Source organism: Stenella coeruleoalba (assembly GCF_951394435.1).
Source record: "Stenella coeruleoalba genome assembly, chromosome: X".
Taxonomy (NCBI): Eukaryota; Metazoa; Chordata; class Mammalia; order Artiodactyla; family Delphinidae; genus Stenella; species Stenella coeruleoalba.
This window is the reverse complement of record NC_137152.1, coordinates 91,774,579-91,800,598: the sequence shown is the minus strand read 5'-3', so window position 1 is coordinate 91,800,598 and position 26,020 is coordinate 91,774,579. Positions and strand designations below refer to the sequence as shown.

General features: G+C 42.6%; 1 protein-coding gene across 2 annotated transcripts in view; it reads left to right on the top strand.

The window, feature by feature from the left end:
- The window catches only part of AMOT (angiomotin), a 58,980-nt gene that overhangs the window by 20,114 nt on the left and 12,846 nt on the right, over nucleotides 1-26,020 (top strand). For both annotated transcript variants that reach the window (XM_079909967.1, XM_079909968.1), the window contains 4 exons: nucleotides 3,967-4,477; nucleotides 9,299-9,443; nucleotides 10,271-10,363; nucleotides 12,892-13,037. In XM_079909967.1, the coding sequence (XP_079766093.1) occupies nucleotides 3,967-4,477; nucleotides 9,299-9,443; nucleotides 10,271-10,363; nucleotides 12,892-13,037 (895 nt within the window). The remainder of the gene's footprint in view (nucleotides 1-3,966; nucleotides 4,478-9,298; nucleotides 9,444-10,270; nucleotides 10,364-12,891; nucleotides 13,038-26,020) is intronic.

The following is a 26,020-nucleotide window of genomic DNA, read 5'->3' as shown; positions in this document are numbered from 1 at the left end:
ATTTCCTTGAACCAACTAGCAGGACAGTTTGTGAGTACCTTTCCAAGTAACTGCCGCTAGCACCAAACGATTAGAAGACAAAATCCTTAGTTCTTAATCCACAAATTACAGATCAAGATTCAGAGTAAGCTCTTTGAACAAATTGTTCAAAAAACCTTTGTTGGCCTTTAGAGGTGCGGTGAAATGCTAGAGATTTACTGTTAAAATGAACAAAACGTTATAAACAGTCTTTTTTATTACTTCATCTTCCCTATGCCCTCCTCCCCACTTAAAAAATAAATATCCTGAATGCCCAGAACTCCAGATGGGAAACAAGGCCAAGCCATCTGAAGAATTAAAACTTTTCTGAATCTTTGTCTTTCTAAGTGCTGAGCCTTTTCTGCATCCGGGGTTTATACATTTATCAACTGTTTTTAAAAATTAAATCCTTTCTGTTTGTAAAGCAGCCACCTCCTTTCAATTGTTGAAATCATGCCCAGATCTGAGGTTTCTTGAAATCCTTTTTTAGTGGAATCTAAGGGTGACCTAACTCTGTAGTTCAGAGCGGAGCTGGTTGTGCAAGAGAAACAATCAGGAATTTGCAGCCCTCTCCAGGATTCAGAGAGTAACCATCACAGAGCCTGGGAAAGGCACAGTTTCTGTGGGGAGAATAAATTGGGTTCCAGGCTGTTGGCACCTGCTCTGGTGAGAGTGTGCATGTGCGGGCTTGCACACGTGTAGGCCAGGAGTGTATAGTGTGCTTTGGGTGTGTGTGTGGGGGGGGGCTGTGTGTCTGGGAAGGGCAGGGGCTCCAGTCAGAGAGGTGGCAGGGTGGAAGTTGCTGTGTCAGCTCACTGGATCTGCTTTTGCTTTCCCTTTGTGTCCTCACAAGCTGTCTCTGGGAGGGATTTCCCCCGGCTTTGAGGAGATGCTGATTTTGGTCACTGGCCTCTCTCCTGCGTATATGTCAGGTCTCCTTTTCCGCAGAGCACCTGGGGCCCAGGTTGTCTTAGGAAGGAGGAGGATGAAGGGAGGGAAGGGGCAGGGAGGCAGGTCAGGGCGTCCATGGGATCATGTGATTGTGTGGTCTACAAGCGGCTTGTTGTTCCTGGTTAATGTGTCAGTGGGGAGAGATTCCTGCTGCTGTGCAGTGGAAGGACCTGGGGAGTGTGCCGCTCACCCAGCTGCCACCTTTATTATTACTATTACTCTGATTATTTTTTAATCTTGAGTGTAGTTTTGCTTCCTCTGACATTCCCCCAGCTCGCTCCCACTCCCATCATTCCTCAGTCCCCTTCTCTCAGGGGGAAATTCACAGGAGTGTTAATACTGTCCTACTTTTTCATGGTGGGCGGATGCCGGAGTCCAGATGGAGTTCGTTGGCTGGAGGGCTTTCTCTCCTTTTGCGACTGCCCAAATCTTGCTTCGTGTTTGCAAACCTGCCAGGGACGGACTGCATTGGTTTTCCCAACATCACGGTGCACTGAAATCTGCTCCCTTTTCCAGCCTGGGGAACCCAAGGGGCAGCTGCCTTTTCTCCACTTATCTTTAGGCAGAGCCCAGAGTCGTGGCTGGGGCCACTGCCATCCTGGGCTTATCCTACCCTGGAGACCTCCTCCCAGAGACCTTGTGGTCTCTCCTTTCCCGAGGCCCCTGGGAGGCCATGTTCTGTCCAGGGCATGGAGGGGCCTTTCAGGAGGGAGGCCAGGGCAGGAGGGAGGCCAGTGGCTGGTCTGTTTCAGAGAGAGGTCTGGGTTGCTGATGGGACCCAGGGGAGCTGTGGGAAGGAGGCCCAGTTCACAACTGGGCATTCAGTCTTTAAAAGAGAACACCTCCCGGGCCTTGGGTTTCCAAACCGTGGCACTGAGGATGAAGGTTAATATGGTCATTTACCCCTTAAAATTTGAAATCTGGATTGAAGAACATGAAATTTAAGCCCCTCTTTTCTGCGCAAGATATACAAAAGCCCCAGCAAATCCCAGGACATCATGCTTTAACTCTAGGGATATATATAAATTATAATAGCTCTTACTAGAAGTGGAAGGAGAGCACATAGTCCATTTTACCTCTGAGGAAACTGAAGATCCACAGCATGAAAAATGCAGAAAGACTCTCCCCCAAATAAGTTTATAAACAGCTCCCAGGCTTTTGATTGAATGAGTGCTTTGAGCTCTTCGACATAACGGTTATGTATGGTAGCAACTTTCCAGTTGTAATCATAAAAACCATGTAAATTCTTCTGTCTACAAAAACTTTTCCCTCTTCAATATTCAACAATTATTTATAGTGACAGATGTGTGAAATTGGAAGAATGTGGGTACACCAGACACATTGATGGGGCTGAGAGACAGCCTTCGGCTTGAGCAGGTTCGAGGGCTCTGGCGAACATCTGGGTTATTGGATATCTGTGAGCAAGTGTTTGGAATGGTTTTGTAGCTGTAAAAATCCCTCATAGTGAGGATCTCTTGTAGAGAGAGATAAATGAACAGTAATGACAACTGGAGTGTGTGTGGGAGGGGTGTGCTTTAGCATCTGGAATGCCTGTTAAAAGTTAATTGCTCCTGGTGATGCGTCCCAGTTTCACCACAAATTTTATGCAATTTAGTGCAAAGATTAAGTGGATATCCCATAAGTAAAATCACTAACAGGGTCAACCATTCTCATTGGGAGGTAGATATGAGACTCTGTAATTCCTATGGAGCTCAAAACTGAGAAGAGTCCAGTATTTTTGTAATTCATTTGTGACCTCGGGAACAAAATAGGTTCATGCAGATGAAGTAACTTGAGCAAGGTTACACAGCTAGTAAGCAGTAGGAAAGGTCTCCAAACTCTGTTGGGATCCAAATCCTGTGCTCTTAGCCATCTGTCTTCCCCGGATTGAGAAATATCAACTGTAGGACAGGCATCCACAGGATGTGGGAGTATATGAGGGTAGCTGGGCATGGGCTAGGGGGTGAACAAGTTTTTTTGTTTTCAGTGTATACCGACATATTCTTCCTGGTCGTGGTGATGGTAGAAGCGATCCATCTGCATACTCTGATTGTTTCCCTTAATGGCTGATAGTCCAGTATTAGGTACAAAAATGGAAGAGTCACATTAAACCACGTACCAAAGTTCTCTTTCTAGAACTTTCTATAAGCAATAGGCTGGGAATCTGAATATCAGTGGAAATCATTGCATTATAGTAGTGGAAAGAACCAGAAAATGGGACTTAGGTTCTACCCTGGAACTGCCACTAACTCACCCTGTAATATTTGGCAGATCACTTCCCCTCTCTGTGCCTCAGTTTCCCCCTCTGTCCAATGACAGAGTTGAACTAAAGGATTTCTTTAAGGCCTTTCCAGTCCTTACATTTTGTGATTCAGTTAAGTCAAAAATAGTACGGTAGCGTTGCCTGTAACCCCCTCCAAATCTTGGGATTATTGCTGCTAAAGGCATCATTCAATTATTAACTGTAATCAACAATAATTATTTGGTGTCTCTAATGTAATAAGTACCTATATATCCTCAAGTAATTTTTTGTGACTATATGAATTATCCGAGAAAGTTGCAGATAACACGATGAAGGGTTGTTTTGATGACGGTTTGCCGTTTCCTTCTGCACAAGTGGGACGAACTTTCTAACTGTGACTCTTTCTGTGTGCTGGGCCACATATAGAATGCCAGCAAAGGGTTAGTTTAAAATCCTGAGGTGACAGTTACCTAGTTGAAGACGAATTTGAAATGCTTCCCCTTGAATAACCAGTGTACAAGGATGCATCGCTTAGATTTTCATAAAGCAACCTTGGAGATCTTCTGGTTGCATCCTGCATGGGATCACACCTCTGTCGGTCAGGTATTCACAGGACCCCGTAGTCTAACCCTTCCTGCTCCTCATTTCTCAGCTGCCTGGGGGCCCTGGGAGCCTCGTCTTCTCCCTTTCTTGTGCCCCTCTCCCCAGTGCCTTTAGAGGGAGCTTAACCTGAGCACACCCTCCATGTTTTCCAGGCCAGCGCAGGACATCTCATTGCCGTTGTCAGCCCGGAACTCTCAGCCTCACAGCCCTACTTCTTCCCTCACATCTGGGGGTTCCTTACCCTTGCTGCAGTCTCCACCGTCCACTAGATTATCTCCTGCCCAACACCCCTTGGTCCCAAACCAAGGAGACCACTCAGCTCACCTGCCTAGGCCGCAGCAGCATTTCCTTGCTAACCAGGCTCACCAGGGGGATCATTACCGTCTCCCCCAGCCTGGCCTGAGTCAGCAGCAGCCGCAGCCACCGCCGCCGCCACACCATCACCACCATCACCAGCAGCAGCAGCAGCAGCAGCAGCCAGGAGAAGCCTATTCAGCTATGCCTCGGGCTCAGCAGTCGTCTGCTTCGTATCAGCCAATGCCAGCCGACCCTTTTGCCATTGTTTCCAGAGCCCAGCAGATGGTTGAGATTCTCTCAGATGAGAACCGGAACTTGCGGCAGGAGTTGGAAGGATGCTATGAGAAGGTGGCGAGACTGCAGAAGGTGAGGCCCCCCTATGGGGATATTTGAGTCTTTTTGAAATCTTATTGGTTTAATATCGATGTAAAAGTCTCCACTTGTGGGTCCCTGCATGACTTATGGGCGCATCTTCAGGATTCTTATATTTCAAGGTTATAGATGGAGCAAACTTTGGAAAAGCCTTCTGCCTGTCTTTCTAGCAGAAGTAACATTTCGCAGACACCACAGCCTTCAAGAAAGCTTAATTGAGTGTTTGAGAAATACGAAAGGCAGAGAAACTGCTTCAGAAAGTCAAGAACACTGGAGAGGTCTGTGTAGGTGAAGGACCTGCCAGCATAAAGACTTTTCCTTTTGATTATATTTTCCCAAATACTGATTTTGAATGTTAAATATAAACCCATAGTTCCCAGAAAAATCTCACCACTGAAGTTAGATCCTGCCCTGCCTTGTTCTGGAAAGGGCTTAGAGTACTTTTCCGAGTGGCAGTTCTCACAGTAACCCTTTTTCAACACCCTTTCCTTTTCCCTCTTCTTGCTTTGGTCCTTCCCTGCAGATCAAATTCAACATCTGCTCTCTTTCTCTGGTGTGTGTGGGGGGCAGGAGGGGCTTAGCACCACAGCTGGGTGACAGGTGACAGCCCTAGGCTGAGGAAGTAGCAAAAGGAGTGTATGTCCCAAGTTCACATTCTTTCCTGGGCCCCTCCTGAGTCTACTGCGGCTGGGACTTTAGCTCTTGAGTGCCCTAAGCTAGGAACCTTACCTCTTGGCTTCCAGTGGCTGTTGGTGAATGGGGTTATGCCTTTGGCAGCCTCTTTACAGCTTTTGTCATTGTGGAGCTCCTGTGGTTTGATCTCCTGACAATGCAGACTGTTCAGGGAGGTGAGGGTGAAGGTGGAGGAGGGAAGGAATGTTGCCTGGTATTGTTCAGCGACTCTGTCCTTAGAAGACACCCAGGAGTGGAAATTTCAGGGGCCTGAATGAAGCTGACAATATGTAAACACCAGATCTGGGTCCTAATGAAGAGGAGGGCTTACTATCAGCTAAGTATTTTTATGTAGCAAAAAATGCTTACCACCTACCCAGTGTTCCCAAGTCTGGATGGGGGTTGTTGGGCAAGAAATGTTTCTTCCCAGCTTTGCCCATAATTTAACATTTTCTCCCTCCTCTCATACCTGCCCCCCCATCACATTGGTACAATAAATTAATCATACTCACACACTAGAAGCAGACTGGCCTATTGGCTGATTAGGTTTAACAGTTGATACTGCTCCCTAAACTCTCTATTCATGGTGGCCCTGACCCCATCTTTGATGCAGTAAACAGATGATGGACCCAGATCTTCTGCAGGCTCTCTTTGCCAGAGGATGGTGAATTTTTTTTTGAGGGGGAGGGTGGGTGGCAGGAAAGCGGAGCAGAATAGGATTTGGGTTGTTGTTTTGTTCCCCAGTATGGGGAAAAATGCCTCAACCAAGCGTAATCGGGACAGCTTGAGTGTTGGGAGAAGTGAAGGCCGACCCAGTGCTGCAGTGCATTAGAGGCACAGGTTGGGGAGAAGAGGACAAAGAAAGTGGGGAGAATAAGGTAGATATCAGCTGGTGCTAGAAAAAAGAAGGCCCGAGGCTCATGAGGGGAATAAGTAGACAGAATAAGTCTGGAAACCCACCACCATCCTCCCTCTCCCCTGCCCGCAGACCAAACCAATGCATACGCCCTTCTGTGACTTCTTTTCCTGGAAGGTCCTGTTGACAGATGTACAACTTGCCCTTTTGGAGGGAACAGTATCTACAAAGAGGGTAGGGAAAGGATCGGTACAACATCTTGAAAGAGTCCTCTGAACAGCTTGAGTAAAGGGACAGCCTTCCACGAGGATGAGGAGAAAAGGGAACCCTTGTACACTATTGGTGGGAATGTAAATTAGTGTCGCTACTGTGGAAAACAGTATGGAGGTTTCTCAAAAAACTAAAACTAGAACTACCATGTGACCCAGCAACTTCGCTCCTGGGTATATATCCGCAAGAAACAAAAACACGAATTCAAAAAGATACATGCATCCCAATGTGCATAGCAAAATTGTTTACAATGGCCAAGATATGGAGGCCACCTAACTGTCCATCAACAGATGAATGGATAAAGAAGATGTGGTATGTATACACATACACACACACACACACACACACACACACACACACACACACACATACACACACACACACTGGAATACTACTCAGCCATAAAAAAGAATGAAACTTTGCCATTTGCAGCAACATGGATGGACTTGGAGGGCATTATGCTTAGTGAAATCAGTCAGACAGAGAAAGACAAATACTGTACATTATCACTTATATGTGGAATCTAAAAAACAAAACAAACTAGTGAATATAACAAAAAAGAAGCAGACTCAAAGATATAGAGAACAAACTAGGGTTAAGAGTGGGGAGAGGGGAAGGGGGAGCAGAGAGATAGAGATAGGGGATTAGGAAGTACAAACTATTGTGTGTAAAATAAGGTACAGGGCTTCCCTGGTGGCGCAGCGGTTAAGAATCGCCTGCCACCGCAGGGGACACGGGTTTGAGCCCTGATCCGGGAAGATCCCACATGCCACGGAGCAACTAAGCCCACACACCACAACTACTGAGCCTGTGCTCTAGAGCCCACAAGCCACAGCTACTGAACCTGCGTGCCTAGAGCCCATGCTCTGCAACAAGAGAAGCCACCGCAGTGAGAAGCCCACACACTGCAAAGAAGAGTAGCCCCTGCTTGCCACAACTAGAGAAGGCCGCGCATAGCAACGAAGACCCAAAGCAGCCAAAAATAAATAAAATAAATAATATTTTTTTAAAGCTACAAGGATATATTGTACACCACAGGGAATATAGCCAATATTTTATAGTAACTATAAATGGAGTATAACCTTTAAAAATTGGGAATCACTATATTGTACACCTGTAACATAATATTGTACATCAAATATAATTCAATAAAAAACCATAAACAAACAAACAAAAAATGGGGACTGCCTTCCAGGTGTGGCATTCTGTGGGGCACTGGAAACCCTTGTACCCTAAAGGCTGCCCAGAGCAGACCAATACCAAGCCTGCTCTTTCAAATGGAAATGTGTATTTTCTCTACTGAGCACTTGAATTTCATGCAAAAGCTTTATCAGGCTCAGGCCTTGCAGATCTTGTCTCTAAATGCCATTCACCAGTTTTCACCTTCTGTGCTGCTATCTTGGTGCCATCTGCAAGGAGAAAAACACTCTCAAGTCTGCTCTTTTCTGTGGTGTAATCCTCATTCGTTTGCAGGCAGTCCTGCCTCAGGCATCATTTTGGAGCTGGGACAGGTGGAATCTAAGTTGTTTGGTAACCCCACCTTTCTCCGAGTCTCCCACGGGGGGCCTGATATTTCTCCCCATAAAGTAGCCTGAGCTTTGTTAAGGAGGATAGTGGAAAGCTGAGAAGGAATGCAGAATGGTTGCAGGAGTCAAATTTTATTTGAAAATTGCTTAATAGGCCATGAGGTTTACTTATCTTATACAAATCATATGCAAATATCTCTGTGGTTGTGATATGTGCAATGAAACTCTACTGGTTCCAGAAAGACTCTGGAGTCTAATTTCTTATTTTCTTCCAGATTTGGGCTGATTCAGGGCAGGACCCTTTCTCTTTGAGGTTTTGTGTGTGTGTGTGTGTGTGTGTGTGTGTGTGTGTGTGTGTGTTTCCCTTTTACAAGAGTTGCTGGGGTGTCATAAAACACAACTCTGATCATGAGTTTCTGTTAACAACTCTGATCGTGAGTTTCTGTTAAAAAATCTGTTCTGGTTTCCCACTGACTACGGGATAAAGTCCAAATGCCTGGCATTAAAGCCCTTTTATGATCTGACTCCAATCTGTCTTTGCAGCCAGATCTCACCAGCTTCCCCCTGTGTACCCCACAGTGTCCAGCCAAACGAGACTACTGGTCATTCTGGGAATGCATTCGCTCACTCAGAATAGAATACCCTTCCCCTCACCTCTGCTCATTGAAATCTGACCCAGCTTTCAGGATCCGACTCTAAATGCCACCTCCTCCCTGAAATTCTTCTCCTCTCACTTCACCCCCAAGCAGGAATAACCTCTTCCTCCCCTACACTTTATAACTTTACTCCTACTTTTCTTAATAATGTATCTTTCCCTATATTCTTTTACTTGATTAGACTGAAAGCTTCTTGAGGGCAGTTATAATGTCCTCATTCATATCTACACACCCTACAGTGCTTTAAAGAGTTCTTGTAATGCTTGGCCCCTGGTAAATGTTTGTTAAATTGAACTGAACTAACTACATGAGGCTGAGGCTTCGGGGTTTTTGGGGTTCACCTCTGCCACTGACTTGCTCTAGAAAAGGCCGCTGAAGTCTTCTCTCTGCTAAAATGGGGAGAGGTACCCTTGTGTAGGCCAGTATCATCCCGGATTGAAATAAACATATGAAAGCCCTTTGAACGCTCTGCAATAACTATATACATTATTATTAATATTTTCAAAATTAAGAAATTCTTATTTGGAAAGGAAAATCATTTATAACTATACTTATGAAATTTATCCTCTCCTACCACCTTCTCTGAAGGCAGAAACATGTATTTGTTTTTAACCTGAGGAAATCTCGTGACCTGGTGAGTTAATTACTGAGCTCAAAGTTGAACTTAGAAATTCTTCCAGGAAACTTTTCTCATCTGACTGTGTTATGCTTGCCTCCTGGCCATCTGTAAAGCCCTGGGAGAAGTTGTCATTAAGGATTTACATATATGTTTTCAGATCGTCTTCCCCATCAACTTCCTGTCATCATCACTATCTTTCATTTTGTTGTTGTTCAGGTGGAGACAGAAATCCAGCGTGTCTCAGAGGCATATGAGAACCTTGTGAAGTCATCCTCCAAAAGAGAGGCCCTGGAGAAAGCCATGAGAAACAAGCTTGAGGGCGAGATTCGAAGGATGCATGACTTCAACAGGGATCTGAGAGGTGAGGGAATCACTTCTGAAGCATCAGTCAAGATGGTGAAGGGAACAATAAGGTCCTACTGTAAACAACGAGGTCCTACTGTATAGCATAGAGAAGTATATTCAGTATCCTGTGATAAACCATAATGGAAAAGAATATAAAAAAAGAATGTATATATAAATATGTATAACTGAATCACTTTGCTGTGCAGCAGAAATTAACACAACATTGTAAATCAACTATACTTCAATTTAAAAAAAAGGATGGTGAAGGGAAGGGCTAAGCTAAGGAGCACATGGCGAGGCTTCTAGGTCTTGTCCAGCCCACTAGGATAGTCAGCAAATTGCAGAGCATAGACCAGGCTAGGTTTTTGTGACTACAGTAGTGTCTGGTCCTAAGCTTTCTTAATCAAAGTGGGATGCACTGATGTGTGAATCAGACAGTATCCCTCCTGGGTCTCCTGGACCCACTTGGCCTGTGCCCATGGTCTGTGTTACCTCTCTTCCTTTCCAGGTTTAAAGATTTTGTAATAACTTTGATGATTTTTTTTCCTGGTGAATGAAATCTATCATATATTCAGGGATGGATTCCTTGGTTGGAATTTAGAAATCTGCACTAAGGTTTTGTCAGTGAGGAGTGAAAGTATTAAAGTACTCACCTCCTCCTTCCCCGTCATGGTCTAGTATGGGTTTTGGGATCCACATTTGCAAACCTATATCTGTGTCACCCCTTCTTATGTAACAAGAAGAGACAGGCTTGTTTTGCCCAAGATCACTGTTTAGAGGGCAAATAGCATGTGCTTGGAAGTTTGTCCTTAGGGCCCTGTTGATTGTCTCCAAATTCCACAGAGCGTCTAGAGACGGCCAACAAGCAGCTTGCAGAGAAGGAATATGAGGGGTCAGAAGATACCAGAAAAACCATCTCTCAGCTCTTTGCAAAAAGTAAGTCTGAAAGCTTCAGCTGCAGGTATTAATATGTGGGTGGGAGTGAGGTGTATGAAAAGGTTACACAGTTCTATTTAGCCTTCTAGAACAGCCAGGGCAGAGTGAATGTCATCTAAGGATTCTTTTTCCTGTTCAAGCATGAAGTTGGGAGATTGTGTTCTTTTCCTTCCGGCCAAGAAGGCTGCTTGCTGCAACATCTAGTCACATCAACATAACTCCTTCTGTATTGAAACAGAGAAGCCCCTTGGAATCCCTGCTTTTTGTCATGCTAGCTGAAAAGGACCTTGATAAACTTGGGGTCCCTTAATATTGAAGGGATTTATCATTGAAGGCTGCATGTGTTGGCTCTGGAAGAGATGGGATTAACATGCAGGATTAATGATTAGTGCTTAGAATACCCAACTTGTACCTGGGGCTCCCTTAAACACCCTGTATTGTATCATATCATTCCATGTTGGGGGATTGCAAGGGTAGCTGGAGGGAGACCACTGCTAAGGCCTCAACTAGTGACTCTGGTGTGGAGTTGGAGGGTGTGGGGGAGGGCAGAGCTATGTCTTCCTCCTAATAGTGTTTCCTTTGTCTGGAAATACTCCTAGGACCCTGACAATGAATTAATCTTCTTCTTTATCGGGTCCCTAATGGACTCCACCCAGCTAGACAATGCCTCATTCTTTCCAATTGCCACAGTAAAACCAGCAATAAAAACTGCACAGTGGATTGAGTCCATAGGGAGAGTGAATTTCGGGGAAAACAGATGATCTACCCTGACTCCGGCAGATGCCCATAGTTGGTATCCCCTACCCCTAGCCTCCACCAGTGTGGTTCCCAGCTGGAGGGCGCTTGGTGGGGACTTGTCAGGCCCCATCTTTGCTGGGCCTCCACATGACCCTTTCAAGTCATTCCATGCGGCTTCCAGTCAGCTTTTACAAGTTGTTTGATCTTCACTTAACAATATCTCCCTCCCTTCCTGGGTTGTTCTCTTGTGCTTTGGCTTTAGAACTAGGGCTTTTTTTTTTCTTCCTCATTTCTCTGAGCCTCCTGTTCCTCTGTCAGTATGTCTTAGAGAAAGGAATGTAGTTTTTCTGGTGTCATCAGTGTTTAGTGTAAATTGTTGTGAAGTTGCTTTTGCAGTGTCACAGTTACCTTGGAAGCTACTTCACTGGTGGAGAGGGTGGCAGCCTCCCAGCATAAAACAAAACAGAAAATGTATGGATTCTTGGCCCTGGATCTGCTACTTCACACTTCTCCCTGCATGGAGATGGTATTTCAGGTGTCCTAGGAGTTCTGCTGCTGGTTTATAAAATGTGGTAATTTAGTAGGTCAAATTGTATTCACAGCAGGGTGAAAGACTGTCAAATGGTTCTAGAAGGGAAAAGTGGACTCTACCTAGTAGGCAGGGAAGAGGACATGACTTTAATTTCTTTTGCCTTTGGGCGTCAACAGGGCGCCACAGGGTTGGAAGTATGTCAGGAGCCAAGAAAGCCCTCTTGAAAAGGCCCCCTAAAGAGGCCAGACCAATGCAATCCTAAGAGAAGGCCGTGTGGTACAGTACAAAAAGCTTAGAACAACCTGGCCTTAAGTGTGGGCTCCACTACTTTCTCTCCAACTGTGGGACCTGGTACAAGTTACTCAAGCCCTCAGAGGCTCTGTTTTCTCATATGCACGATGGAGAAGAGAATAATACAACACCTGCCGTGTATGGTTGTTCTGAGGATTAATTTATTACAATACTCGGTATGCAATAAGTATTCAACAAATGTTTATTTCTTCCCAAGGTACATCTGAATAGATATGTAAAGTCAGAGTGGGAAGGAAGGTGAGGCTGTCCTATTAAAGTCTTTCCTACAAACTTATATATCAGTGTCTTGAGAGGAAGGGCACTCTACCTCCCAATGAGAATCAAAACCTCTCATTTGAGTTTCTGGTATGAGATCTGTCCTAGTTAAAAGGGGAGGGACCTAGAAAGGCATGAGGCATAACTACATGTGTCATGGTCATCTGTAGCTACAATGTGATCATGGATTGACCTCAGTTAGAAAATCATGTTAGTGAGTAAAGGGTGGGATTTGCGGTTTTATGCATTTTATGAAATACCATTTTTATATCAATTTAATATACTGTCATGAGGAAACAATGGGGAACATTTATGGAGGCTCAATTGCTCATTGGCCAAGACAAGACTGAGAAATAAAATTGAGGAGACAAGCCTACCTGTTCTTCTGACATATGTGTGTGTGTGTATGTGTATGTGTGTATATTCTTCTTTGTATAATACCTTCCACAACACGTTTTACATCTACTTTCTCACTGCTTCTGCACAACCACCATTGTTAAGTGACTTCTGAATTTATACAGCAAGTTAGTGGTAGAGCCAGTGATAAGAGTCCAGATCTTGGTGTCCTGCTTCTTGTGGCTGTGTGTGAGAACACTAGAGCGTCTAGTAATGGGGATTATTGTCAGTTTTGCTCAGGTAAGGTTTTGAGCTAGCTCTGGAATGGCAGTATTGATATTTCATGTCCTGATAGATAAGGAGAGCCAACGGGAGAAGGAGAAACTGGAAGCGGAGCTGGCCACTGCCCGTTCTACCAACGAGGACCAAAGGCGACACATTGAAATCCGAGACCAGGCCCTGAGCAACGCCCAGGCCAAGGTGGTAAAGCTGGAGGAAGAGGTATGTGTAGTTTCCTCGGGTAGCATATGAGCCTGAGGGTAGAAGAGCTGGGGAACCAAGGGCACTGGGGGCCCCCCACTTTGGCAAACTGGCAGCTGCATCATCCCCCAACAGGAAGGTACCATCTGCTACTTCTAGTTATAACTGTGCTGATGTGAGTAGACCTTGATTTGTTTTTTCTTCTCTTCAAGTTCCTTCTTTTTGCTCCAGATTAGAAAGTCACCAAGGTCAAGGATAAATTTTCATTTGCTCATTCATATAATAAGCTAACCACCCGCCTTCCCTAAGTTCTGACTGTGTACCTAGCCCTGCCTTAAATTAAGCCTATGACAGATTTTATATATATATATATATTATATATATATATACACTTACATATGTATATGTACACGTGTGTGTATGTATACACACACACACACACACACACACACACACACACACACACACACATATATATATATTCCAGATATTTTAAGGTACTCCAAGGATGTTGAAATCAGAATGGTCCTTGTCTCCCCATGCTCAGTGGGAAGTTGGTCCTCTCAGGCAAAAAAATGAATCTTGAGGGCTATGCCTCTTGTTGGATTTATTTTGCAGATTGATTTTTGAATAGAAGCAATCTTGGGGTGCCTGGCACAGGATGGGATCCAAGGACCATTTACAGTTTATGGTAGGCCAAGAGCTCTGCCCTGGCTCTTACTGGCTAGGTTCTGGAATGTAGGTATGTGGTAGGGTGAAGTTCTCAGTTATTTGTGTGCAAGGATAGAGCCTTTCCTTGACAAATGCAAGGGCCCCCAAACTACTAAGCATCTGATTAATATGTATCTGATTACTCTCAACGTAGATGTTACTCAATTGCAACACTAAGCTGTGTTTATATGAAATAGAGGGAACTTTGCTGCTGGCCTGTTATTCATTAATCTTGGATGTCAGTTGTCATTGTATTGGAGTACTACTAGGTCTTAGATGTTTTGCACTTCAGGGAATGGGTATATTCCAGCAAAAAAATGACGCTAAAATGTAACTTGGTAAAGAAAATTTCACATCTCACTGACTTGTCTATTCTAAAATTGGAATTGTTTTAAAAGAAAAAAATAGCCTCCATTATAAGAAGCTGAACTCTTTATAAACTTGAGATTACAAAAAAGTGTTTAGTGAACAAACCTTGAGCATTCTGGCTATTGCAGGTGAGGTATCTTTCCTACTTTCATTCATTGCCTGCTTCCTCTCCCTTAGTAAGAATGTCTAGTTCTTAAAGATCTCCTGACTTACAGATATCCTTTGATTTCTTTTGTGGGTGTTAACACACTTGTTGGAGCTATATTGTGGGCTCATGCTTTTCTAGTAGGTGATGCCATCTAACCTATGATGTCCTTTAACCTGAATTGCTTAATTGTTAAACTTCAGGTTGTATAAAGTCAGGCTGATGTCTGCTTCATCAGTTGTCTAGATCAGAAATACTGCCAAGTTGCTTTATTGAAAATGAGGGATACTTGTACACGCTTGGTGTCCAGGTCTTAAGAGCTTAGCCCACCCTTTAGCCAGCCCTTCGCCATACCTCATATATTCCCTTCTTTTCCCTTTTTGCAAGGAAATGACAGAGTACATTACAGGACAGGGATAAGACTGTATTCTCTTAGAGAAGGGAAAACTGAGAGACCCGCTGAGTAGTTTGCTGGTGGTCACATGGCAAGTCTTGGGCAGAGCCAGGAATAAAACTGGAATCTCATGACTCTTCATTCCCTAGACCCTGCTGCCTGTCTCCCCGTCTGAATCATCCTTTGGTTCCACTCCCAAAAAGAAAATGTGGGCGCCTGTTCAGATTTAGTAACCTCTGCATCTTTTAATTTGAAAAGAAATTGCTTTACCCATTGGACCCCTGTTTTTCAACAGACTATGAGAAGCTTGTCTGGACTGCTTTGAGATTGGGGTATATAAACAGCCCCACTGCCCCTCCTGGAAGGGTGCCCCTCCAGTTGGAGATAAATGGAAACAAAGATTCTGCAACCATCTTGGTTTGCAGTGTCTGAGGGCTCAGTGGTAACTGGTTGTTAATCATGGAAATAGTATACTTGTATGGAGAGGATCTTAATCTGTAGTTCCCACCGGGCAGCCCTCACTGAAACAGTTGCCTGACATATATTTCTGACTTCAGACTTCTGAGGCTTTTCTGGGAATTTGTTCCAGAGATTTTTAGTTATTTTCCAAGGCCCTGCTCCAAAATATGTAGATTTACAATTTAAAGAAGAAGCTCTAAAGATTGGGCTAGGATTGAATGATGGCATCTAGTGGTCAGAGATATCTCACATGAACTCCTCAATTATTGTTAATTTTTTAGTCCTCATCCAACCTGTTCTTTTGCATGGAGTCTAGTCGTTGGGAAATTCTGAGTTGCTGTTGCTAAAGGAGGCGGAACCTTTGATGGGGAGAGCAAGCTTCTACCCAGTGGAATCAGAGGCAGAGGCCATGTAATGCCTTCCAGACTCTCAAGCCAGATCACCTCTAGCACATATAGGGGCTTTAAACCACATCTCAGGGAAAATCCACAGATTCCTATTTTCCTTTTCATTTTAGTAGCCTATCAGAGCTGAGTCTGCTCCTGGGTGGTATTTGTCCTATCTCCTCCATAATATTCAAAGGAAAACATTCCTTTCCCTTATCTTCAAAGACAGGAATTGATAACTGAAGTTTTGCTTTTTTGCTGTGACTCAACCCCCACTAGGTCTCATTTTTCCTGGGGTAAAATTTTTAAGTACAGAACGTTTAGGAGGTATTTAAGGTGAGTAGGTAGCCCTGGAACTAATCTAGTAAGGTTTCTTCATTGTGATTCCTTCACAAAATTAGTGAGCATTTCTAAATCAATAAGAGTATTCACAAATAGAAAATATATCCCTCTATCTGTTGGAGATGGCTCAAGTCAGGTCATGTTGGAAGGCAGAGGGATATGTCAGATGCCTGCCTATGTCTCATAGAAACAGATAATTTAGTTATGGCTTACAAATGGCACCATGCATTTTCCTTAGAAGTTCTTCTAGGGAAAACCTCTCTAGTCTACTTAGCAAATGAGAATTAGGGGAACTTTTCCAAATTAAGCCTTTATTCTAGGGAGTATATTCTTAGCCTACTAAGTGCAAGGCCACTCAGGTTTAACTATTTTGCGTTGCATCGAGATGGTCAGGTTGACACATATATTGACTCATTATGTTGTACACCCGAAACTCATGTAATGTTACAAGTCATTTATATCTCAATAAACAAAAAAAGATGGTTAGGGAACGGTTATGACTACTTTAATGGTCTGAAGACTCTTGCATATATTTATGTCTTTCTCTTTACAACGTCCTCATTTAGATACTTTTCCTAAAATCCATTCCATCTTTCTAATCCTATTAAGTCTTTTGCCCATGACACTCAACATTCACTGTGCTCTAAGCTCTATACAGAAATGGTGCCTCAGGCTTACAGAGAACTTTCTCCTGCAATCACAACTTCCTTCCTCTTCCAAGTTCAGCACAGATTCTCTCACAGACCCTGCTCTGCTGACCTCGAGGGATACGGTATCTTGCTGAGAAGGGGATAGCACTCTAAAGAGCAGATCTGTTTTTTGGTGATTCACTATTATCCAGGTCTTGCCACCAATCTACAGCTTATGCAGCAGGAAGCTGGCTGGCGTAAATGGTGCCTTTCCATCCCTGCCCTTATCTTTCGGGACACGTAGGTCCTGTTGAAGTGGAGGTTCATTAAACTCCAAGTCAAAAGAATTCTGTGTCCTACAGCAACCATGGTATTCTCCCATTCAAAGAGACCTCCCTCTGCCCCCCACTAATTTGACCTCACTGGAGAGTTTTGACAGATGCCTGGCATATCCACTCACAAGGCTCAAGGCAGCCCAGGCTTCTGGCTGGCTGCTGTCTTATGATGATCCAGAGCCGAGCCACTGCTTGGGTAATTGTTTCAGGGGTGGTGGGAAAAAGGCCCTGGCAAGATCAAAGAGGGAAGATGCTGCGGGTGGGCTGCTTACTGAGCAGAGTGCATAGGAAGGGATAGAGCGGAATGTGGGAGGGCTGGCAGAAAGAGCCAGTGAGCCTTGTTCTTTGGCTTTAGGCTAGATTGACAGCCACAGAGATTCAGGGGAAAAAAGGACTCAAGTGTTAACCTTTTCTCAACTGCAATGTCTGGTGCAGACATTTAGACATTGCAGTGAAATCTCTTAGTGGCGGTGCATTTTCCAGAGTCATTTTGCCACTCCTCTCAATTCTCCAAAACTAAATTCATATTGTTTCACCTCATTTCCACCATTATTCTTCATGGTTCATATTTTCTCTTATTTCTAGATCTCTTGCCATTTATTTGATTTGTCTCTTTGGTTTTAGAGATACATCATTTTCTGTTATCACACCTATCCACACAGCACAATAACTAGTCTCCTTCTTTGCCAATATTAGAGGAAGATGTCCTAGGCATAGACATTTATATGTCTAATCCAAAATAATCCTCAAACAGTAGGATTTTGTTGGTATAGGTAAAACTCATACAATTGTTATAATGGATTATAAATGTGACAGAAGATCTGAGGGTATGAATTATGTGTGCATTGAGAGTATTGATAGGAATTCAGATAAAATACATATCTACCCAGGAATCTTCCAGAGTGTTCTGTTGACTTATTTGAAGGGCATTTCATCTAAGGATGGCTTTTCCCATATTTATGGCAGCATATTTTCTTTGAAGTAGGTATTGCTCCACTCAGTATAAGAAATTATGTTCCCCACCCCCAATAGAGGTGGAGCTACTTCTCAAAGCTTGATTTTCTCAGTTTTTCCTATGATTTTGGCTTTTGAAATTCCCAAATTGAAAGTCTCGTGTATTTTTCTTTAGCCTCCTTAAGAGAATGAACTCCATTCCCTTGGTAGCAAGTTTCTAGGCGTGGTTTTTTTTTTTACTCTTCAATTCTTTTAATATCTACCAGTGGACCACAGCTTCTTGGCAGTGGACACAGGCAACTTGCTAATACCAGGGTAGTGTTACCAAATTGCTTCAGAGGGAACTCTTACTTGGAGCCGTGGGCTCCTGGGCAAGGCTAAATAAGATCAAATGGAAATCACTGAAGGCTCATGGAGTAACATATAACTTAGTTGTATGAAGGAGAGGAGCAAAGAAAGTACACTTCAGTTGTGACATTTGTGACACCATAAGTGTTTGGAGTTCTGGGTGATAGAAGGGAAGATGAAAATCAGACATAATGAAGGATGGCCTCTGTGACACTGGACTTAGTTCTGTATTATTCATCTCAATGTCCTTTAGTCATCAGAATGTGTGTATATGTTGGTGTTCATCTACCTAATAATAGTAGCCCACCCCCTCTATCCATATTATATATTTTTATTATTTATTAAGACTTTACTTTTTTAGGGCAGTTTTATGTTCACAGCAAAACTGAGGGACAGGTACAGAGACTTCCCCATATACTCATTGCTGCCACATATGCACAGCCTCCCCTGTTATCACCTGCCCCCACCAGAGGGGTACATTTGTTACAGCTGATGAACCTACATTGACACATAATCACCCGAAGTCCATAGTGTACATTAGGGTTCACTCTTGGTAGTATACATTCTGTGGGTTTGGTAAATGTATGTAATTATATGTATACATCATTATGGTATCATACAGAATATTTTCACTGTGCTAAAAATCCTCTGTGTTCTGCCGATTCATTCCTACCATGTATTTTTAACCTTTCAAAAATATTTCCAAATACTTACTACATCCCCACTATGAAGCTTGGAAGTTTCAGTAGAGTAGGAAATTAAAGTGCAGACAGTTTATACAGTTAGTAATACATCTAGAAGAAAACCCAGATCTCTTAATTCCAAAATATCCCATACTATGCTTTGTCCACCAGTGAATAAATGGAGAAGGTTGATGATTAAATCACTTCCTTACAAATGGCTGAGACAAATGGGTAGCTTTAGGGGCCCTAGAGGTAATTTTGTGTATAGCCATCCTTGAAAAAATAAATTTGAAAGACATCTGCAGTTGTTGGAAGGAGGGAAGAGATGCCATCACGTGGTATTCATTTGCAGGGATCAGATTTTCCTGAGTCAGAAGGGGGTTAAGAGATCTGCCAAATGCTTGGGAATGGGTTCAAATTATTGCAGAAGTGCAATGGAAAAACATGATTGATTGAGCTCAAGAGTATTTGCTCTATTCTTCAATAGGTTGCCTTCCTGCTGTTCTTCCTCCCAATTTTATGACTCCCCTTTAAAAACTTATCTCTTAATAGGAATGATCTGAAACCCTTATCTTGACTTTCCAAGCAAAGTGAATACATTTATGAATGTGTGTGTTTATTATTTTTATATTTTCACGGTTACAGCTAAGCTATGCTCATTCTTGTTTTTGTATTTGACAGTTATTTAATATTAACTGGTCACCAAGAGTGTAGTGAAAAATGAACTAGATCTATAACCTAAGAGAGATATGAAGGAAAATAGAGGGCCCTATCCTTAAGTGGCTTATGGGATACTGCCCTTCAATGGGGCACAGACTTTGTCTTGCCTCCCATTGCATCACTACTGCTCTCAGTTGTAGAATAGGGCCTGATGTGTGATAAACATTTAGTAAATATCTGTTGAATGAATGAATCCACACTTGAACAAAATCTTATAAAATGACTGCTAATAGAGTGCACGTTATAAGAGGCTCTAGGGAAAAGCAGCGATCAGGCTCAGGTAAGATTATTCAGGAAGAGCTCCTTGAGAGTTTACTGATATGGTGAGGAAGGATGAAGAAATGATCAGACTAATACAAAGGTTGATCATTTGCATAGTAGGCCTGGTAGAATTGTAAGGCAGTAGGAGCCTAGAACATTGACAAAGGCATTTCTAAGAGGTATATCTAGGATGGACAGGGGACAATGAGACAGTAGATCGGGGGGTGAATTGAAAAATACCAAGTGGTTTAAAATATGGATGAGAAAGAATAGCTGTGGTCTAAAGAAGTGAGAGAGGAGGTGTAAAGTTGCCTTCGATATATAGTAGGTACCTAATCAATAGTAGTTCAGTGGATGTGCTAGCAGTAGATTGCTTTTGTTCTTAAATAAGGCAGTGCCATAATGTTCTACTCGAGCAAGTCTGTTATAGCAATTGTATGTCAGATGGACTGATTGTGCGTGTGTGTATGTGTGTGTATTCATCTGTGCATAGGTGCTTGTGTGTAGATGGGAGAGGGCAACAAAGTAAGAAGATCTATTAGGTTATTATTCTAATCATTTAGTTGTGAAATAAGGACTTAAACTATGTAGGCTATGAAAATGTAAGGAAATGAAAGAATATGAGAGATGTTATTTAAAATTAAGATATAGTGACAGATTGGATATGGTGGTCAAAGGAAAGAGGGAAGAAAGGACAATAATTCCAAGATTTGGAGACTGGAAAAACAGGATAAATGATTATAATGGCTGAACTATTGAAGGGATAGCAGTTTGGATAAAGATGAAAGCACATTGGGGCACATTGTTTCAGAGTGAGAAATCTTGCCCCCAGCTAGGGGTCTGTGACTAAAGAGAGTAATAATAACATTAAAATATGAATATAAGCAGTTGTGAGAATTGTGGCATGAAGGAAATCTCCAGTAGTGCTGAAGTGGAGAGCAGGGTTTCTCAACCTCAGCATTATTGACATTTGGGGCCAGATAATTCTTTGGTGATAGTGATGGAGGAGGCTGTCCTGTTGCATGGTGGGGTGTTGAGCAGTATCCTTGGCTTCCAGTCACAAGATACCAATAGCAACCTACCCCCAGATGTAACAACCAAAAATGTCTCCACACATCGCTAAATGTTCCCTGGGGATAAAATCACCCCCAGTTAAGAACCGTCAGTATAGAGGTAAAAGAGTAAACTACCATAGATTGGACCTTTGGGGTATAGCAGGAGATGGGGATGAAATTGGAAGGGAAGGTGGGTCTAAAAGATCAAGACAGAAAGTAAGAATGATTTAAGGAACCATGTTAGGAGAACACAGGTTTAGGGAAGCTAGGGAAGGGGGGTTTTGACAGGTTTTTGAAAATTGGCATTTGGTAAGAAAATTTAAATGGATGGAATGAGTTCCCCCATTCACTGAGTATCTAGAGGGAACTCGGTTCTGGCTTCTTCTAGAGATCTGTGGGTACTTGTCTCTACACCAGAACCACTACCTTGGCTTTAGAAACTTTTCAAGTGAACTTTCACTTCCTTGAACACTAAAGGCATAGAAAAATAAATCATCTAGGATCCTATAGAGAGTACACACCTTATGTGATCTGTCTCTTACATGTACATACACACAAACGAAGGCAGGACTTTTATGGGGTTTTTTTTACCTCCAAGAATATACCTATATAGATTTCTAGGATCCCATTTTGTCCAGTCCCCTTAGTTACTGGTCAGTGGTGAAGATGAAAAGGGGAAGCTTAGATTCATAAAATATTTGTGAATTGAAAGACTATTAGATAGACATCTGTCTATCCTACTGTTGCTGGTTTTTTGTTGCTTTTTTTAAACTTCTTAAAACCTAGTGGGCAAGGCGTTCCTAAGAGAGAGAATGCCATATCCAAAGGCAATGAGGGCTAAAATACGAGGGGGTCCTCGGGAACCTAAAGTTATTTAACCATGCTGAAGTGTCAAGTGTGAAAAGATGATGGAGTGAGGTAAGATGGGAAGCCCATTCTTTAGGGAAAAAAGACAAAGCACAAGAACATATATACAGTAGACCCTTGAACAACACTGGTTTGAACTGTGTGAATCCACTTAAATGCAGACATTTTCAGTAGTAAATACTATGGTGCTACACGATCTGCCACTGGTTGAATCCCTGGATATGGAACTGTGGATATGGAGGAACCACATATATGGAGGGCTGCCTATAAAGTTATACATGGATTTTCGACTGCAGGGAGGGTCAGCACCCCTAACCCCCATGCTGTTCAAGGGTCAACTGGATATTCATATGTATCTTCAAAGATGTAACAGTCTTTTTCTTGAAATTTTTATGTAGAACCCTCATTGTAAAACACATAAAAGTGGAGCCACTTGATACAACTCACCCATTGTAGTGGCTTCTGAAGCACTCCTTAGAACAGTAGGACTGTGGAACACAGTTTGAAAATCACTCCAAGGGCTGGCACCTTATCTATAAAGGAGCAGATAGTACATATTTTCAGTTTTGTGGACCATAGAGTTTCTTTTGCAACTGCAACTCTCAACTCTGCCATTATGGCAGGGAGGCAGCCCTAACCAATAGGTAAATGAATGGGCATGGCTGGATTTGGCCCACTGCTGACCATTTTGGTTTGCTGACCCCCCAAAACCCCCGTCATTTTTTTTTAACAAATGGGGACTCTGAGGCTGAGAACAGGGAAGCAAATTGCTATTAAAAACAGAGCTAAGACAAGAACCCAAGTCTCCTGATTGCCACCTTGTTCCTTTACCTTTCAATTTGCTGTCAAATAGAAATTCCTGGTGTGTGTGTGTGTGTGTGTGTGTGTGTGTGTGTGTGTGTGTGCGCGCGCGCGCGCGTGGCAGGGAATGAGCTCTGCCTAAGTGTCTTCAGTTAAACAGTACCTTTGACTATAGTTAAAGTATCTCTCACAAAGTGGAGGTGCTCTCTAAATCGTGTCATTTTGAGAGAATATGGTGTCCTTGCAGCTACTCAGTACTCTCTTCTAATTGTATCTCCAGTGAAAGGCTTTGCCCTATAAAGATATCTGAAGCTCTGTTGCTTGAAGGGTTTGAGGCCTAGTGTTATATGTCTTCCTGGGGAAAAATAGCTGTGTTTTTAATGTCTTAATTGATGTGTTTATTAGAGTTATTGAGATAATGAGAACCATGTCAAGGCTATCTGGAATGAATGTTCAATGTTGAGAGGACTAGAGTATGTGTGACTTGGGATTAACTTTTTCTTTAAAAAAGAAAACTCTGTGCACTTTTTGTGCCAGTCACTCTACTAAGCACTTCATTTGTTATCTCATTTGCTCCTTTTAGAGGTATATCAAATGATCATCATCTCTATGTTATGTATGAATGAGTAAAGGGAAGTTCAGGGAGATTAAGTAGCTTTCCTCAGGTTGCATACCTAGTAAGTGGGGAGCCAACATTTGGACTGGGGTAGCCTGAGGCCAGAGCTCATGACCTTAACGATTTTACTGTATGGCCTCTCTCTTTACCTAGAAGGAACCATTGACATTTCTGATGGCACTGAAAGGTGAAGTTGGGGATCTAGGATGTCTTAATTACTGAGCTAACATTTGAGGAACTTAGCACAGGAGATAAGTTTATAGAAGAGAGGCAGAAAAGGGGATTTACCATAATGAAGGAAAAAGTGAAGCATATAAAGTTCAGGATAGTACAGGTGTTAATAAGCCGCATAGACCTTTGTTCCTTTCTATGTATAGATGAGATCTAGAAAACATAGAATATGTAACTTAGAAGATAGCCTGCTTTGTGGATTGCATCTTTAGAGGGTCTTGCACTGGTAGCTTCCAACAGTTGTCCTTTTGTACCCTAAATTACCTAGGTATTAAGCATTTACTAGGTGATCTTGGTGTTTATAGCTGAGCTGCACTTTTTCTTCGTCCTGTATATGGGTATTGTGATTCATAATTGGACATAAAGTTAAGAGATTCGTTAGGGAAGATATAAAAGTTTCCCTCAGAGAAAACTATGATAGGCAAAGCGTTTGGGGAATTTTTAAATTATCTGGAAAAATTCCTGGGGATTTGGATATTATGTTGTAAAATCTTCTCTCTTATTAAAATAGTTATTTTGGGGACTTTAATGTCCGTGACTCTTGGTTTTAATATCTGCAAATGTCCTTGATTTTCCATACTACTCGATGGTTATTTGGATCTGCTGACATAATAGATTGGCACTTTGCACAATAAAAAAAAAAGATATGCAAAAGAAAAGGAAGTAGAAGAATTATGCCAACAATAGAGGTCCTGGTACCTTGTGGAAAATCATCCCAGTGGCAAAGCACGATGGGATTTTCCTTGGCCTGGTTTGTGGAAGTTGTCTGACTTGTGTGACTATCTTCAGCCAACTCAGAAAACTCTCTGGGCCTTTATTGCTTTTCCCTTCCAGACAGTTGGCTCAGTGACTTCCACTGCTGGGGATTCCTTAGCTAAGACATTGAGGATTCCTTTCTCAAGAAAGGCAGGGCATAGAGAAATACACCTAGTCCTGACTGCTTATTTTTCAGTTCTCTGAGCTTACGTTGCAGTACTTTACCGTCAAGGCAAGAACTGCATACTATCTAACTTTAATTGCCTTTAACTATAACTCCCGTAAGCCTCAGTAATTATAGTTAACACTGTCTGCATTAACATTGCACTGCTCCCCTAGGGTTTTCAGAGCAATTCACAAATAAGTGCATTCAACTTTAAATAGCTCATCAGGATTATAGAACCCAAAAGGCAAAGGATGGAGGATATTTCCTGCTCTCCAATTATTCAAAGCTTAGCAAATAGGAAGGCAGAGGCATCCATGGCCTAAAGGTCTTGACTGCCCTAGTCAGTGTTATTACAAATAGTCGCATATCCCAGGAAAGAAAGGTTTAAGCTTATTGAGAGGATGAGAATGGCGATTTTTGTTTCTTTTATTAACTAGGGAAAGGTCTAATGGATAAAAACATTTAGACTTATAACTCACCTCAACTGGTTTACAAGGCTAGATTGAACTAGGCCTTGGAATGAAAGGAAATGTCAAGAAGTGTAGCACGAATTTTTAAAGTTTTCCCAGTCACCTAGGCAAGGCATAATGCAAGTCTGGTAGGAAAATATAAGTTTTCTTCCACCTAGAGAAAGTTCAGGAATTCTAATTTGGAGAGAGAGCAGTTATAAGACAAGGAGAGTTTCCCCATTAGCACATGCCATTGCTGTCTGAGTGGACATTCTAGAGAGCAGTGATTTGGACACATTACCACGAAGGTCTTACCTGGTTTCTGCAATGAGGGTATCAGGTTGGTTCTGCTGGTCTGGCCCCAGCTAAATGGATGTGGGCAGTGCTGGTAAAGGGGGTAACCTCTTACATTGCAACTGTCTATCTAGGTATCTCAAGGGCTTGAGAATTTGTTGGAAAGTTAGAGTTGAGCTGAATTCTTGAATTTCCTTTGGACCATGTTATCAATAATATTTTCACATTTAAATCTTAATGAGAGTATCCCTAACCGCAGGTTTCACGAAAATAATAATAACAGATGTGACCAGCTTGGAAGAATTTCTACTTTAGAAAGAGTCCATGCGTTGATTTTATTAGCAAGAGAGGCACCCGCACAAGTATTATAGGTATGAAGAAGCACCATCTGCTCATTCCTAACAATTTGGGAAGGCTGCACTTTCCCCTATCTTCTTAGGTGTTGAGGGTATGTATGCCTTCTTTAAAAAGCTCTGAAATTCTCTTCATTCCTTCATTTCAACAGAGTCGGGGATTTACCATGATGGGATTTGCCTTGGAAGTTACAAGGGTACAAAGAACGCAAACTCTTAGTCCCAACCTGCTTCTACCTTTGTTTTTGGTTATGGTTCATAAGCTTGCAAAGAGGCAGAATCATATTTGATCTCATTTAGTCTTAGATTTGATTCATTACTTTGCATCTTTAGATATCTTTAAAGGTCCCAGAGTGATAGTTGAGAGATTACGGTCCAATGTTATCAACTCAGGCTCATGAGTGAGGCAGAAATCGCAAGTGACCTGTGTTCTTTTAATAAGAACTGGGGGAGGGGGCAGTGCTGGTCAATAAAGAGACTAAAGATGAACCATTGCATGGCAGCTTCACTTTTTTTTTTTTTGGCTACACCGCGTCTTAGTTGCAGCATGCGGGATCTTCATTGCGGCACGCGGGATCATTAGTTGCGGCGTGAGGGATCTAGTTCCCTGACCGGGTATCGAACCCGTGCCCCCCGCATTGGGAGCGCAGAGTCTTAACCACTGGACAACCAGGGAAGTC